Source organism: Lissotriton helveticus, chromosome 1_1, assembly GCF_964261635.1.
Source record: "Lissotriton helveticus chromosome 1_1, aLisHel1.1, whole genome shotgun sequence".
In the NCBI taxonomy this organism is placed as follows: Eukaryota; Metazoa; Chordata; class Amphibia; order Caudata; family Salamandridae; genus Lissotriton; species Lissotriton helveticus.
Window position 1 is genome coordinate 153,525,107 of NC_136057.1, and position 16,449 is coordinate 153,541,555.

The 16,449-nt window shown below is 42.9% G+C and overlaps 1 protein-coding gene across 1 annotated transcript in view; it reads left to right on the plus strand.

The window, feature by feature from the left end:
* The first annotated feature begins 795 nt into the window (after positions 1-795).
* Positions 796-16,449, plus strand: part of AIP (AHR interacting HSP90 co-chaperone) — an 81,858-nt gene continuing 66,204 nt past the window's right edge. The window contains exon 1 of the mRNA XM_078659288.1: positions 796-1,009. Coding sequence (XP_078515414.1) covers positions 836-1,009 — 174 coding nt within the window. The 5' untranslated portion in view covers positions 796-835. The remainder of the gene's footprint in view (positions 1,010-16,449) is intronic.

A 16,449-nucleotide genomic window follows, 5' to 3' on the forward strand; every position in this document is an offset into this window, starting at 1 on the left:
GAATGACTGAATTATTAACAGGATAATATGCTGCATTTAATAACATTTATAAGGCTTTAAAGGCAAGACCTTTTGGCTATGCCAATGGATGTTTTTATTGGCTGCTGTTTTGGAGTAGTAAAGATATAGAAAGATTAATCCACCCATGTCCTTAATAGAATCTAACGTTCTTGTTGCATATGCTAGAACATGTTCTACTCTTGTCAAAAGTCCTATAAAAGTGTGTGATTTCTCCATGTTGTTAGGATTCTCTTATTCAACCTTTTTGCAGGCGAATCTTTGACGGTTCGCTGGAGTCTTTGAGCTCTTTGATTACTAATTATTGATGTTTCGGTTAATTAATGCTTTGTACCATTTCTGGTGTTTTAAAGATCTTCTTAGATTTTCTTGCAGCTCAAATGGATGTTATTTCTGAGGTTTGTACCTTTCGTTCGTATTCATTTTGCTCGCAAGAAAGTGTCACTCATAGTCGCTGAAATGTCACTCATAATTACACTGAAATTATAAAAATATCACACATGGCAATCTGAAACCTTAGCAGCTATGTGCCCCAAGTCCGACAGGGAGTATAACTCTCCCGATGTTGGTGAACATTGGAGAGTAGAAAGTTTGGCTCTTAACGTGTGGCCTGATAATCCCAGGTGTGATGGGGATTTAAAGCACAGTACCTGCTGACTTTTATTACTCTACCTGCCTAGGCTAGTGTACAATGAATAGCGCATGCGCACTGCGAGACGCTAGTCGGTATGTCTTTCTGCGCGTGCGCATTTTCTCCGACGCTTTACGGTAAGTTTTTCTGCGCAGGCGTCAGTGCTCCGACTCTTGTTGCTTAAAGATGGCGGACGTCGAAGGGGTGTCGCCTGTGGCTTGCCACGGGGAGCACAAGACCCACACGGGGTGTTGCGGGCAACAGGGTACGGTGACTGACGCAGACCGTGAGAGAGGCATGCTGAAGAAAGAGGTGCGGCCTGGGAGAGGCCTCTTATCAGAGTTCGAAGATGGCACCAAGGTGAGTGACGTTACGTTAACAGGATGAGACGTCATCGCGCGAGGAACGAGATTGATAGTCTGAGTGACGTCAAGCGCGATGTAGACCTCAGACGTTAGCATCACAACATGGTGGCATCATCTCTGTACTCTTGGCAGTTTGTCATCCCAGCATAGCACATCCTCCTTCCAATGCTCTCAGGCACCTAATCTCGAATTTTTGCAGAAATAAATACCGCCGCTCCTTTATCTTGTTTCTAGATTGGGGCTGCGTGGTGTTTGATTTGTGCTTGTAATAAATCGTATGCTTTGGAATCAAAAAATGAGGCATACATCTCGATCTAGTCACTATAAGCCTGTGAGAGCTAACTCTGAGCAGCAGTAGCTGTGCTTTCCTTTCCTTTAGTTTGGGTGCATTATAATTAGGCTTCCCTTGTTTCAATTTGCTTATCATGACTTCGGGTGTTTTTCCCCAATATTTAAAAAACAGGGCAAAATTAGTGGTTATTGTTATTTGCTCTTTTTAGCTCCTTACAGTATCACTGGGCTGGCGTTTTTCCAATTCTTATAAAGTAATATGCTTTTTTCCTACCTTGTCAATTCCTCCATTTTCAGCACCTAACATAATTTGTCAAACCTGTTCCTTTTAAAAAAAATTTCAAGTAACTTTTCATATTTCTCGCGCCTTCCCGTCTAATTACCTAGCAATACAATCTCTTTTAAGCCCGCCATTACATTCGATTGTCAAGAATGCGAATGCATGGTGGCATGTTTGTACCAAATTAAAAATTTGAATGTAGCATTTAAAATGTTAATGGTGGGCGTGTAACACACCCTTGTGCTGCTCTGTTCTTTTAAAAATGGAAGAGATCCGCTAAATGAAGATTTTCTACTTAGGATGTGCATCCCTGCCAAGTACCGCGCATTAGGCGTTAGACTAACGTATTTTAATGTGGTCTGCATCACTGCATTAAAAATGCATTATCACACATTGTCAGCGCCTTGAGCACCTGCTCGTGCTGAGCCTAGGTGAACTAATCACGTATTAGGTAGTGCCTGTCTGTCATGGGCAAGTGGCGTGTTAGACACAGCAGAGCACTTGCTGGCACACTGGCGATCATTCTACTGCATTTAGTTTTGGTCACACAATCAACTGAACGAAGGTCATACTTTGTTTATTTATTTGCCACTAGCATAGTGCGTATTATGATCCTTAAAAAAACAATTGTGATTTCCGATCAGGGCCGGCCTCTCTGGGCCACGTGGGTCTGACGTCACTGAAATTAAAGCAACAAACTGCAACGCTGGACTTCCTGTCTCACATGGAGCCGGCGGGACATATGTCCAGCAGGGCACACTATATAAGTTATGCACTGGTCCTCCCTAGGCACAGATGCTTACCTGAGGCACATACCTTTCTTTCACATGGATGCAGACACGGTTTGGTGCTTTAAAGAAGCATTGGCCCTGTTCACAGTGCAAACCATAAGCTATTGGAATATTGATTGCTTTTGTTTGGGATGTCCTATAAAAACCCCATTGCATGGAAAATTGCAGAAGGGTCAGACGCGCTGCAGCAGACGAGCAATGCATCTGTTTCTGGTGAATTTAATGCTTTCCCTGTTTTGTGTCTGCTTCTACTAATTCAAGTATTTCATCCATCAGTTTGTGTTTTTGATTCTTCCATTAGTTGCTAGTTCTTTCCGGCTACTTTAGTAGGCCAGACTTTGCCTCAAAATCTATAGGTGTTTGCGGTGACCCTCCCCAGAAACACTTGCTTGACACAAAGTGTATTTGGCGCTGTGAGAAGTCCACTATTTCAGCACAAAACACTTTTTGCTATGAAATTAAATTACTGCTGGAGCTTTCAATCCCTTCGAGTCTTGCTAGCGCTAGAACGAACTGTTAGTAAATCTAGGCCCTGAGTCAGACAAGACTCAAAGAATGCCCACCTTAGAGGCCAGGGGTTCTTGCATCAGCAGTGAACACATCCATCACTGCTTCCAAATGAAGGGATTTAATACTAACTGTCCAGCTACCCATTCACGCTTCTCCAAGAATATGTTGTTTTTCTACGCAAATGCTTCAGTTAATTGGCCCAATAAAAAAGCAGCTTGGATTTTTGTTTGTGTGCTGCTTGTGCACTGCAAAAGGGCATGGCAGAAAGCCCACTAGGTACCAGGGTTTTCTTTTTTTGTACATAGGGGTGGGGGCTGCCCAGACTAAGCATTCCAATGCCCCCACCCCAACATTTTTTGCTAGACTTTCTGCCCCCGGGGAGTGTCCATGTTGCGTTTTGGCCCATTTATTGTCGTGGGCACTAGGCCTTCCCACACAAGTGAGGCACCATTTTTACCAGGAGACTTATTGGATTAGAGAATTGTAGAGCCACTGTTATTACCTATTGACTTTCAATGCATTTCTACCTTCCAAATGTAAGACCATGTGTAACATGCATTGGCATAGCCAATAGGTCTTGCTTTTGGGACCTTATAAGTGTTTAGCCATGCAACAGTTGATGTCGTTGCACCAAGGAGATTGTGCTGCATAACTAAATACTTATAAGGTCCCAAAAGCGAGACCTTTGGCTATGCCAATGCTTGTTGTGATTGGTACTCCATCTGTATTTTCGCCTAGAGAATCAAAAATTAGCTAGCATTCGCGCCAAGAATTTTCAATTCTATTAAGGACACGGAGGCGAAGGTTATGCTTCTCTTTCTTTTATTTGCTACTCACAGCAGCCAATGAAAATGTATTGTATGCAAATAAAACTACATTTCCCATGATGCTTGTCCATACATCACATCCAGTATAGCCCAATAAGAGCCACTGTATCCTGTTTCTCCTCCTCTTTCTTTGCTTGAACCTCAACAGTCAAAACATTAATTATTTCAGTCCAAAACCAAGGAATATGAGTCCCAATAATCATCCTCCAACGTGGAAGAACCATATTCAAACTGGAAAGTTTACGTCTTCTAAACCAGAAGTTTACGTCTTCTAAACCAGAAGTACAACTGCTCCGTCTTCTTTTCCCGAACCTGAAAGGAATGAGGCAGGGAAAAACCCGTAACTTCTGCTTATACAGAATATCAAGTACATGCGGGTGGGTAATTATTACCAATATTGTAATAAAACTGGGTGGGATAATCCTCGCCTCCGTGTTCTTAATAGAATTGAAAATTCTTGGCGCAAATGCTATCTAATTTTTGATTCTATTACAGGACCGGAGACTTCGGATTATGCTAGTTTAACGCTTATCCACACAACTACAGGCATATCTCCCACCGGTACATAATAAACTGATTAAATATAGACTGAGAAAATCCATCAGTAGAATTAGGAACGTCCTGAACAATAGAAATCATCAAACAATATTGAGAAGTATGGTCCCTCGAACAGACTGCGTCTCAACATTTGGTTATGAATACCATATCCTGGCAAAATTGCCCTCAACCACCGGCTATAACAGCCTCAGACACATATGTAAAAAGTGTCTGTAATGTAATCAACAGTAATATGAACAGTTATACGAAAACCTCAGATAGTAAAGCCGAGGATCACCCTTGCAAGCCTTAAGGTATAGAAAAACACACATAAATTGCATTATTTCAAAAACTTCATGTGACCAGAACCTGACCATATGTAGTCCTGACATTACTTATAGTGCAAACTTCCTGGAGTAGATCCTGTACCTGTAAATCGAGGGCTTGTCCCGCCGTAGGAACACCTATAGGTGGAAAGGCCTCGTAACACAGTCTGACAATAGTTGATTTCTGGTCGACATATTATTATAGCCACTTTTCAAATAGGAAAGCAAGAGAATTATTCTGGTCTGGGGTTTTACGCTACCAAAAAGAACCCGAAAAAAACCAGCGCAAGTTCAACAACTTGCCTCGATCTTAGAGTGAGTCGCAGAAACGGTCGAAATGGCCGCTGTGAAGGGAACGCTACTGAAATCCACGTACATTATCTGATAAACATGCACAAAATAGGAAAAATCAGTCCTCACAGAGCTGACGCATGGTGTACATACCAACAAATGCGACCTTTTAATGTCGAAACGTATTGTGCGTGAGTGGAAGCACCCAGGAATGCAAAATGAACGTCAGCAGTGTGCCTGAAAACCCGGAAATTGCTGTTGATGCCAGAAAAAACCTAAATCGTAACCAAAAAACAATGTTTGAAATATATCACCTGGGGAAAACTGTACTTACCGCATTTCCATGTTTCGACCCTGACCCTGTGCTATCTAAAGGTACACGACTAACCTGTGAGCTGTAGCTCCCTTGTGTAATATAAAGTACAGCTGCCCCAATTTACATGAGCGCTTCTGCATGAGAAAAGCTGGAATAATGTAAAGGTAATGGAGGACTCTGAGCAGGACGCTGCCGTCTCAAGGAGTACTGGAAATACAAAATGGAGACCTCCATGCGAGAATTGCAAAGATCGCTTCCGCTTAATCGGTGCAAAATTTGTGTCCTCATTCGCCTAAAATATTATGGAACGGAGGGGAACATAATTCAGTCCCACCGACTGTCGTGAGACAAGGCCTACATTCTTTTCCCAATGGATATCGCCACCAACTGGAACGTCTGTAACTGACAAATTAGTCCTGCCACTAAAAAGGTCTGAACAAGAAACTGAAAAGGTTTACCAATACTGACTGTCTTTCGGGTGAAGTTGCCACCCATTGCCATCTGGAGATACCCGATGTACCAGTCCGTCACTGTCCTGTTTGTTATGGGATGTATTCTACAATGACCTAAATCTGAGAATTCCGGCAGAATGCCCTAGGTCCTGGACCAAGTCCACTAGGAAGGTGACCCTGTACTCTTATACTTGTTGTTAGCTCTCGCAGCCGAGATATTGCGCATGATGAGCAGTATGTGTCAAGAGGCCTGTGCGGTAAAGGACCCGAATGACTGAAAGGTCGGAAAAACTGTTTGAAGGACGATGCTAAACGCACCACTAATTTGGCAATCGCCCGAATGGAACCCTCTGCATGGATAACATCGGAAAAGGCTCTTCGTAGCTCTTTAATTTGGAGCGTGCAATATATAACTGAGTTGCGTAGGAATGAGATAACCCTGGAAATCTAATCCAAGAGACACAAGTGTATCGAGGTTACAACCGGAATAGTCCAGTACATAATGTAGCCGAAGAGGGAATCTGACGTTGGGAAAGGTGCGAGGCCAAGGCCTATGTCTGTGTTAAGATAAACCTATATATATCCCACTAAACACGAATGGAAAGATGCCTTGTTTCCTTGGGGAAGTAATCACCTATTTAGTAACTTGGTGAGCACTAGAGAGCTGAAGGGGCCTGGAAGAAAAATATATCATCAACCATCAGACCCGTCATCGGAACGGCCGCGAATGAAGGTAGGGGAAGGTGGTGACAACTAGACGCCCTCCTGAACGCTATATGTTAGAAATTGTGGAATATGATGGGAAAGGAATTGATAAAACTAGTAGGAATCCCTAAACAGCCCGTCAGGGACCAACATCGTGAAAGACCCTCCTAATTCCAGAGGATGTGCCCACAAGCAAAATATGTCTACATATTATAGAAGCGACCAATAACGAAGCTGTCCCAGAGGGGATCTGTCGCAAAGGGCCAGCGTAGTCAGGGTGTCAAGTTGTCCTTCCTTATGAAAAGGAGTTGCGACTCTCGGAAGAGCTGACGCAGATGGCGTCATACCGACGCCTATCACCATTTGTGGCTGACTATGACTAGGATTTTGCATCCTGTCAGGTCTGGGTAAACCCTTTCTGCGACAACTAGAAAAGAAGGAGACTGGCGTAGACGTTGGGCAATTCTTCAACCGTAACCAAAAAAGCAGGCCGCAACGCCTCTAACTGTAAACGCGCACGGATGCCCTAATATCCGTTGTGTTGGTGAGGTAGGAAAAAAATTGTGCCCAAGGATTTGTAGCTTAAGAGTGATGATGGGCGTCAATCAAGCCTTGCTACCCTGAGTTAGGAATTGTCATATCTGGGGCCCGGTTGACCTACTCAAGGACGTGGAGAACCCAAGTGTCAACAGAGTTATTTTAGGAGACTTGTGCGCTCCTCTCGACTAGGTGGCATCCTCCATATACATCCCAACCAATCATCCTGAAGGGATATCCGTATTCAATATTGTAGTGCAAAGCACAGCGTAATGGAGGAGTAGAGGGGGAGCCAACCCTGTGCACACTAACATTGAAAATTATTAATGTATCAGCTCCTCAGCAAATCTGTAGTCAAATTATTCCAGCCCCACGGGCGTCCGAGTCATAGTGAAATATCAGGAGCGTGTGCCCACTCCAAGGGCCATCCTAATGTTACAGCCTGGAAGGCATACCAGGAAATCTGCTCTTGTAAAGCACGAGGCACTGTGAACCTCGAAGCAAACAGGGGACGTGTGCGACACGCGTAGACCAAAATCGCCCAAATGGAGCCCAATTGGGTTACGCACACCGGAGCGTTATGACTCCATAACCGCACTCGGCTACTAGGGAAAGCCTTTGGTGGAAAAAGCGCAAGACCGCGCAATGATCAGAACAACCCTATGGAAGTGTCAGGAATAATGTTAATTCAGAAACCATAATCTTCGAAACACCTAACCTTTGAGCAAAAAATCTAGACACAAACCACTGTCCCACAGTGACTCATTTCTTAACACTGCAACAACAGCGCAGTATCGCAGCTCTTGAGCGAGCATTTTGATTCTATGTGCGGCCGTGCCAAGGCCTTCCCATGAAGATCAAGCGCAGGCCCAATAAGGTATGTCGCAGGCATAATCAGCGCGACATCTCCACTCCCGTGGGAGCGATCTTATCATGGACTCTGGCGGGTTAAACCAATAGCGCTACCACGGGCACACAAGCCAGTGCAGTATAAATACTGAAAACATTCATCAGAGAAAATATCAAGCCTTAATTGTAATAGGAATTCTAATTTAAATATAAAATTTAAATATAATTTCATAATGCAAAAAAAAAACATACCCCGGGGAACCTGGGGTCGAACCTTGAACCTCTGGGATAGGAGGCAAAAGCCTTGCCCCTAGGCCACATTGACTCCATGCAAACCAATAAGCGCGTAAACCTGAGGAGACCTGTGGACCCTGTCAATGGAGGCTATCGAGGACAGCGCGGCATTTTGAGGTCAGCGGGAGCACAATTAAGCCTGATCAGGTCACCCGCGTTAAAGATTCACCGCTGTGCTCGCAGTCAAAGAATATAATGAATGGCGGCGTGCGCCTGCTTAAGATCTAATTGAGCCATCAAAAAAGCAGCACGGTACTCAGCGGCAGCAGGGAGTGAAGCGAAGCCCGAACGGGCCGTCAGTGCAAATACCAAAGCTCTGCTCTGGTCGGGAGTGCATCACCCATTATGCCGCTCCCAGCGGGAACTTCTAAAGATGCCTGCAGGCCATCGGGGAAGTAAAAAACATGCCCGGAGGGGCCGCCCAGTGGAATATGTACAATGCTTCAGCGGGAGCTCCCCACAGATCACGCCGCTCCCAGTGGGAGCCTCTCAAGCCGCCAGGAAGCGGATAACAATAGCGCCAGTGAGCGCTAAATCGAGAAATATATGGCAATTTAAAAGGAAGACATAATGGCCCCCAGTACAACCAACGCACATACTTAAACACAATTAATCTTACATAGCGCAATATAAGCGCAAACATAATCGCAACATCGTCAAAGATAATTCAACAGTCAAATAAGACATAAATCATAACATAATGTTGTGAGCACTTAACTTTCTGCGTGAGCAGCAAAGAAAGAGGACAAGAAACAGGATACAGTGGCTCTTATTGGGCTATACAGGATGTGATGTATGGACAATCATCATGGGAAATGTAGTTTTATTTGAATACAATACGTTTTCATTGGCTGCTGTGAGTAGTAAAGAAAAGAAGCATAATCTGAAGCCTCCGGTCCTGTAATAGAATTGTTTTCGCAATATGCTCACCTGGTACAGTCTTGTTGACTGATTTTTTTTGTACATTTCCACTTCTCGCTCCCAAACTGTGAAAACCTGGTGCAACACTGGTGCCAGTTGTGGGCTCAGCTCAGAAATGCAGCAGCTTTTTGTGATAATGCTGCATTTGTTTTAACTAGGATCTTGGAGACTATAAGTGTGCTGAAAGTAGGAGTGAACTATTGTTTGAACTTCTTGATACTGACCCATATCTGCTTCTGGCTTTTTTCCCCCCAATCTGTCAGTTAGGTGGAAACATGTAACGTACTATCCATTGATCACAGACTCGCAGAATGCAGGGAACCTTGTGCCTCAGAAACTAAGAAAACCAATTAGCTGCAAGTAACAGATCTATTGCCAAGATACATAACTGTTGAAACGGATGCTTTCAAGCTCCTGATAAGCTGGATGTAATAGATGATTCAGTAATTTCAATATATTGTATTGCATACATTCTTGTATAAAAGGCTCAATGTAACCCCAGTGAGGTAGAACACTTGGCAGTTGGTCACTGCGTGTTTACGCTTGAGCCTAGAGCAAAATAAACTTTGCTCTTTATTTGCACACCACAACCATGTGAGGACTATTTATTTACTTTCACGGTACTTCCTGTGTAAGCTGGATTGTGTATAGAGAATTGTGGAAGTAGGTGCTCTGCAGATCCAACAAAACTTGAATAAAAATGAACACCTGAAAGGATGAGCTGAAGCTTTCCCATCCGGAGCCTTTTCATTTTCAAGAAATCGGCTGGAAAAGAAGGTGCAGAATCTGCCTCGGACATGCCCCTATCTTGGGCACCAGAAGGCACCTAGAATAGTATTCCATACCACTCTAAAATCGAGGAACCAATTACTTCTAGGACAAAATGTTTGCAATCAAGATATTTGGGGGGAAGAGGCCGAGAGATTAAACGGTCGTCCCTCAATTCAAGAATGCAAGCAAAAACAGAAAGTGGAAAAGGAGGAATACATTTCTGGAAACTTCTCTAATAGGGGACTGTTAATTCTCCTATACCGGGGACACTGTCCACTCATTCAATAATATATAAATGAAAATACCATCACATATCATTGAAGACGTGATTACATATTTCATTTATAGCAATCAAAGGGAATTTTTTATCCTCTAACTTTGCATAAATTCCAAATTTACATTATACACATATATACATACATATGAACACAAATATATATACATACATATGAACACAAATATATACAAGAAGAAACAAATAAACAGAATTCATACAATTGAAACGTAATCAAAAAGTTCCTTTTCACCCAGAAGACATTAAAGCAAAAAAACTGAGTGCCCTCCTATTCGTTCTAGGAAGTACACTTCGAGGTAGTCAAACACAATCGGTTTGATTAGATGTAGAACTTAAATGTGAGGATTGTGTCAATGAATATAATTCCAAATTGATTTTAATAATTTGATCTGACTCCTCTTTGTGTAAAGTGTCGACACGGTCGCGTTTCTGCCTTCCAACCAATATTGGCCTCCTCAGGACAGGGTGATTCAAGGACTTATGCCACACAGATCTGGATGAACCCTTCGTATCAAGTCGCCGTATGTAAGACACTCCAGTACGAAGAAAATGCCTCTCGGGGGGCACTGCCTCAGGTAGCTATATTCAGTAATAAACACCGTGATTTCTATATTTCCCAAACTCTCGTAAAGCGACCAAATCACTCCGCAAGATCTCCGACTTTCGTAGTGGCTCACCAGCCTCAACTCAAGAATGGCAGAATATAACCCACTCATCCAAGTTTATCCTTAGCCATTGTAGAAAGTATATGACACCCAGACCCCTATTAGCATCTCAAGAACCAGAACTGAGAAATAAAAGAGGCTTTGAGTGAGAGTGGAATAGACCGATACGGAGGTGGCAAAATACAAGTTGGCTTTGAACAGCCAGTAAACCTATTGAAGTTTCTGCCAGTGGCTATATCCACCGAACTTGCAGTACTGGCCATTTCCTCTCATGCAAAACATTTAAATAAACATACCCAATACACCAGCTGTTGCTTTGATCACTCTTATCAGATAACTTTTGGGGCCATTGAGGCCACTGTTAGAGTTTTAAGTGAATTTGGTATTACCGGGATCTTGAAGGTCAAAAACAAGAAAATCGTGAGACTACCTGGCAAGAAAGTATACCAAGATGGATAACTTCAGTGCCAGTTTGCTAGACCTAGAAGCTTTTTCCCGTTGTTGATCTAACCTAATATTCTGTCTATTTACAGAATCCTTTCTTCTTTGAAACTGGAAGAGCAAGCACGATTGCCATACTCAGTAGAAAGGTTGCTGGCATATATTTCTACAAAGCACCATTTTATTTTTTCTATAATTTCTCCCAAGAGGGGCAACCGTATCAAGCAGAGCAACATTAAAATGCAATTACGCCTTGGTGGAGGTGCAAGGCAACTAAAATTCTGACGGTCTGCTAAAAACCTAGAATTTGTCCTCAGGTGAGAAAGGGTGATATTCCGCCTCACTATGATCCTTCTCTCTCTGGCAGGTACAGTAAAGCAACTGAAATAATAAACAAGCAATGGAATTAGTGTCAAGTTGTGCATACAATGAAAGAGCAAAACTTTTTTTTTACTACCACTACCACAGACACAGAGCGTTAGAAAGGATTAACTTAATTTCTAAAGAGAATCACAAAAAAAAAAGCTCAATAGTCCTGCAGCTGACTGCAGGACTGTGGCCTTGGCACAGCTTGTAAAGAAAGGTACTCACATCCCCACAGACTGTGTCCGGGAAAATATAGTTTATTTTCTGTAGTAACTTTCATTTCTCTGATAACGGAAAAAGCAGCTTTTTCTCTTGTGTGGTGGGCGGTGCAGCTTACAGTGGTGGGGAGGTACAAAGGAGACAAGTGTAACGAAGCGGGCATCGGATGGGAGTCAGAGTGTCGAGATGGATTACTTAAGAGTAGCGTTATGATTATAAAGGCGTATTTTACAACATCAAGGATGTTCTACCTTTCTTTTGTAACCTGTTCCTCATTGGGCTAGGATCGAACTAATTTGTTTCCATTCCTCTGTAGGCAAAGTAGGTTCTGGTGTGAACATCCAAAATTTCCCAGATCTGCTTCGGACTGCCACAGATGGGGTAAAAAAGCAGGAAGCGGGAAAATCAACTGGCCTGTTAGTGGCACTTCTATGGTTCTCTCTAAGCTCCGTTTGCTCTAGGGAGAACAAGCTATTAGGGCTTTGTGTAGTTCTCCCTAGACCAGTGGTCCATTACCTTTTAATTCCGGTGGACCCCCACTGAATCATTACTTGAATCAGGGGACCCGACTGAATTATTATTAGAAAATGAGGATCCCAAGCAACTATTGTGATTCAAACCTCAAAACACACAAAAAAATATGAAAACAAGTATAAACTAAACAAGTGCTCAAGTATTGAAATATTATGTTTAATTCCCATTCACGCGTAGAAAAGATTTTCAAAGTTTAAATTTTATTTCTTTAATTGTAAATACTTTATTATTTTTAATATGTAATTTTATTAAACAAACACAGAACCCCTAAGAAGTCCATGCGGACGCCCATGGGTCCTCGGACCACAGGTGAAGAATCACTGCCCTAGATTATTTTTTGTCCTTGGTGAAACACAACTGCAAGGAAAAACTGAAATGTGCCCACTTTCCTGGCTGCACCGCTGGAGAAGTTTGCCTCAATTTGGCCTTCATATGAAGAAGAGAACTTATTTCACTCATTCTGCAAAACGTTTCCATTTCATATTTCGAGCCCATGAGAGTGGCACCATATCCAGCTAATGTTTGACAGAAGAGCTTAGCTTTAGGGAATGAGGTCACATTAAATTGCATACCCACTTGTAGCCACAGAACTGCACCTTCATATTGGGTACTGTGCGTCTCAGAGTTACTGGCAAGGAAACAGAGTACGATTCAAATCCTACCCAAAGGCACAGTGAGTGGGGAGGGATCCTGTCGGGCCCCTCACTTGCAAATCCATCCAGTGCTGTAGAACCCCTCAACCTTATTTAAGGCGTGAGAGGAATGCACTGCTGCTTGTTAGGCGGAGATCATGACATCTGAGTTCTGTACAGGATCTACCCTACAAACATCGACCACTGAATACATCTCCATGCTAAGCACCTGCATGGAAAGACTGGAGACCCAGATGTTGGAAAATGTTCTGATGCCCAACTCGCAAAAAAAATAACGAAAACAGTTACTGCTCTTTACATCCTCGCATACAAATATATGTACGCATTAAAGCTGGAATGTCCTCAGGAAGCAACATGCTATTTTAACTTCTATGTTGTCTATATTAAGTAGCTTCCATATACAATGTGGGAACACCACCACCTTGTGGACAGTTGTATTAACAGTTCCAAACACAAATGTACTAATGAGAAGAGCAACAAAGAAGCTATAGACTCTAGGAATGTGAAAGAAAGCTCTCTTATCTTGAAAGCTAATGACCCATGACGAGAGAGGAAAGCCATATGGCGCCTCTGCTTGTAAGCGCGTGCCCGCGCACATGCACTCAAGCTCTAGGCCACAGTGGTAGCATTTTCTGAAGCCCTTACTAAAAGTCTCGCCAGAGCTGCTAGCTCAGGCGAGACCTAAAAAAGACGTCTCTTTGAAAAATGTCCTATAATTCACATGCTAGTATGGTACCCACAATCTCGGAGATGTGCAAATAGCTACTGTTTTTAAGCTCTGTATTGTTTTCCCATTCCGGAAATAGGTGTCTTTGATACCTATTTTTCACACTTTATATTTTACCAAAGGAATTGCTATGTACCCAGTACACAATGAAAAACCATTGCAAGATGCTGCTCAGTTATTGGCTCTGGGTTCCTCGGGTTCTTGGTGAACCTACACGTCCTAAATATTCCCACAACAAGAAGGGTCCAGCGGCTGTTACGGTATATTGCTTTAAAAAAATCTGTCATATTTAGAAGAAGTTATAGGTGAAATCGGCACAAGCAGCAGGTTTTTTAAAAACTCATTTTCAATTTTTCTTAATTTCAACTGTTAGTTTCTATAACACTTTGAAGGATCTACACAAATGACCCCTTGCTGAATTCAGAATGTTGTCTATTTCTCAGAAATGTATAGTTTTCCAGGATCCATTATTGCTTTTAAACCCATTTCTACCACTAACTGGAATGAGGTTGAAAGCACAAAAAGTAGTAACAATAGGCTCTGTCCCAGTAAAATGGCAAAACTGAGAAAAAAAATGGTTTTGTGACAAAAGTCTGCCTGTCCCTGAAAGCTGGGAAGATGGTTATTTCAGCACCACAAACCCTTTGTTGATACCATTTGCAGGGAGAACACGAGATGCTTTCTTCTGCAGCACTTTTCCCCTATTTTTCCCCCAAAACCCAAAATGTAGCTAATTTTTGGGTCCCCTCCAGGTGAATCCACAAACCCTGGGTACCTTTAAAATCCCCATGATGTTGGAAGAAAAGGACGCAAATTTGGCGTGGATACCTTAAGTGAAAACACTCACATTCTCACTCACTAACATACACATACACACACACACTCGTGCATCCTCATTCACCTGTGGACACACTCATATGCTCACACATACAGACAAATAGATGTGTACACACAAACACTATCTGCATTCACATTTTTTTTTGCTTACTTTAATGGTTATGCTTTATCCGAGGAAGCAGAGCTGTAGCCTCCCTCCCTGACCTCAAGCATCACCAAAAAGGACCGCAGCTGGGAACTTGAGGGTACAGAGACCCAACTGAACGCTGGCTCAATTGCCTGCAGGTATGATGGAGCAGGATTCCTCTGTTTCACACTCTTTAGTTCTGACCCAGACATGTCTACTTTTTTTTACCCCAGTCTATATGTGCCCAACGCAGGCCCAGCTGCCTGAATTCTCAATAGAATATGTGTGGTGAAGCGGTATACTTGGCCCCATCATGTAACGAAGACATGTGTGATACCAACCAATGCTGTCTGTAATTTGCTCCGTTGGGTCTCGGTTGTCACCGTGACCGGGACTTGCCAGTACACAATATCGAATTTCAGATGACATGTGCATCTTGTCCTGGCCTTAGACACAGCATCCTTCTTTACAGCCAGGAAACAAGTAAATTTATAAGATGACCAGCCAGTCAGCTGGGGCATGTTACGCTACTGATATTAAACATTGTTGGTGGAGGGGTGTCATTCCCCACTCCACCAAACATATGCTCCTGGGTATTACATCTGTACACAGGTTTGGCAAAGGCCCTCCTGGAGAGCATAAATATGCTGTCGTAGTATTTAACTTTTTAGTGAGTTTCATAAGAGACCTTTGAGGTAATGAGGAATGACGAGAGTTCGGTTCCAGATTGCCAGAGGTGGGGACATAGAAATGGATTTGACATATAATGCAATAGTGTGCTTTTATCTTGCGGAGGCACACATTCTGAGAAGAGTAGTTAAAGCAGAACGGAGAACAGTTTCTAAAATCTACCCACTCTCCTCCAACTACCACTTTGAACAGTTGCAGTCCAAATCTCTAGGGGTGGCTGGGATATGTCACTGGATGCCGGTGATGAAGGCGCCTACAGGACAACAAACAGTCTACTACACCGTATGCATTTAGCTTTCTGTGCCAGTGTTATTGATGCATAGAATCAAAACAACAGGAGTACACCTGATAACCCAGTCGAGACCCGGGTAGAGCATGTAAACATAAACAATGTCTCAACCAGTGATCATTTCAGAAGGCAAATTAAGGGAAAAATTAAATAATCAGTGGAGTGGACCAAAGGGAGCCCACAAGAGGGTTTGTAAGAAACAGGAGGTATCTTATTTGCAAGTAGGTATATCAGCACTGCAGTACAATGTATGCAAAAGTAACCCAAAAGTGGGTGTGCACTGATCGTGCTCTTGACAATGATCGGCACAGTGACACAATAAAATGAACAAGCATTGGCATAGCCAAAAGGTCTCGCCTTTGGGACCTTATAAGTATTTTAGCCATGTATAATTTATTTTTAAACCACTCAGCCACCGAATAGCTTCTTGGCACTACACAAAAAGGTGTAGCAAAAACACTTACATCCATGATTCCCAGCACTGTCCAATCAGCTCCATTCAGTCAGTTCTATTAAGCCAATGTGGCTGCACCCACATGGTAGGATAGCCCCCACTGGCTTCTTGCTCCTCTCGGAGGCTTGCCAAGGACTCACCCCACCTATGCAGCTGGCCCCGTAGTTGTTCACTGCAGTACCTTGCTCCCAGAAGACCCAGCCCTAAAAGACTCCTAGTGCGCTCACATTTCTTATGTTATTACGAAATCCTTCCGGTTCTTGTTTTTATTTTTATGTATCCATCTTAAAGTCTAGCTCAGTAGAAGAAAGGAGGAAATTCTTTGGTGTGCTTTCATTTATTATTTATTTAGCTAGTAGTACCATCAGTTCTGCCTCTAGGCGCTATGAGACCTCGAGCAGGAGACAAGCCCCGGTATGGAGAATGTTCAAACAGGAGTG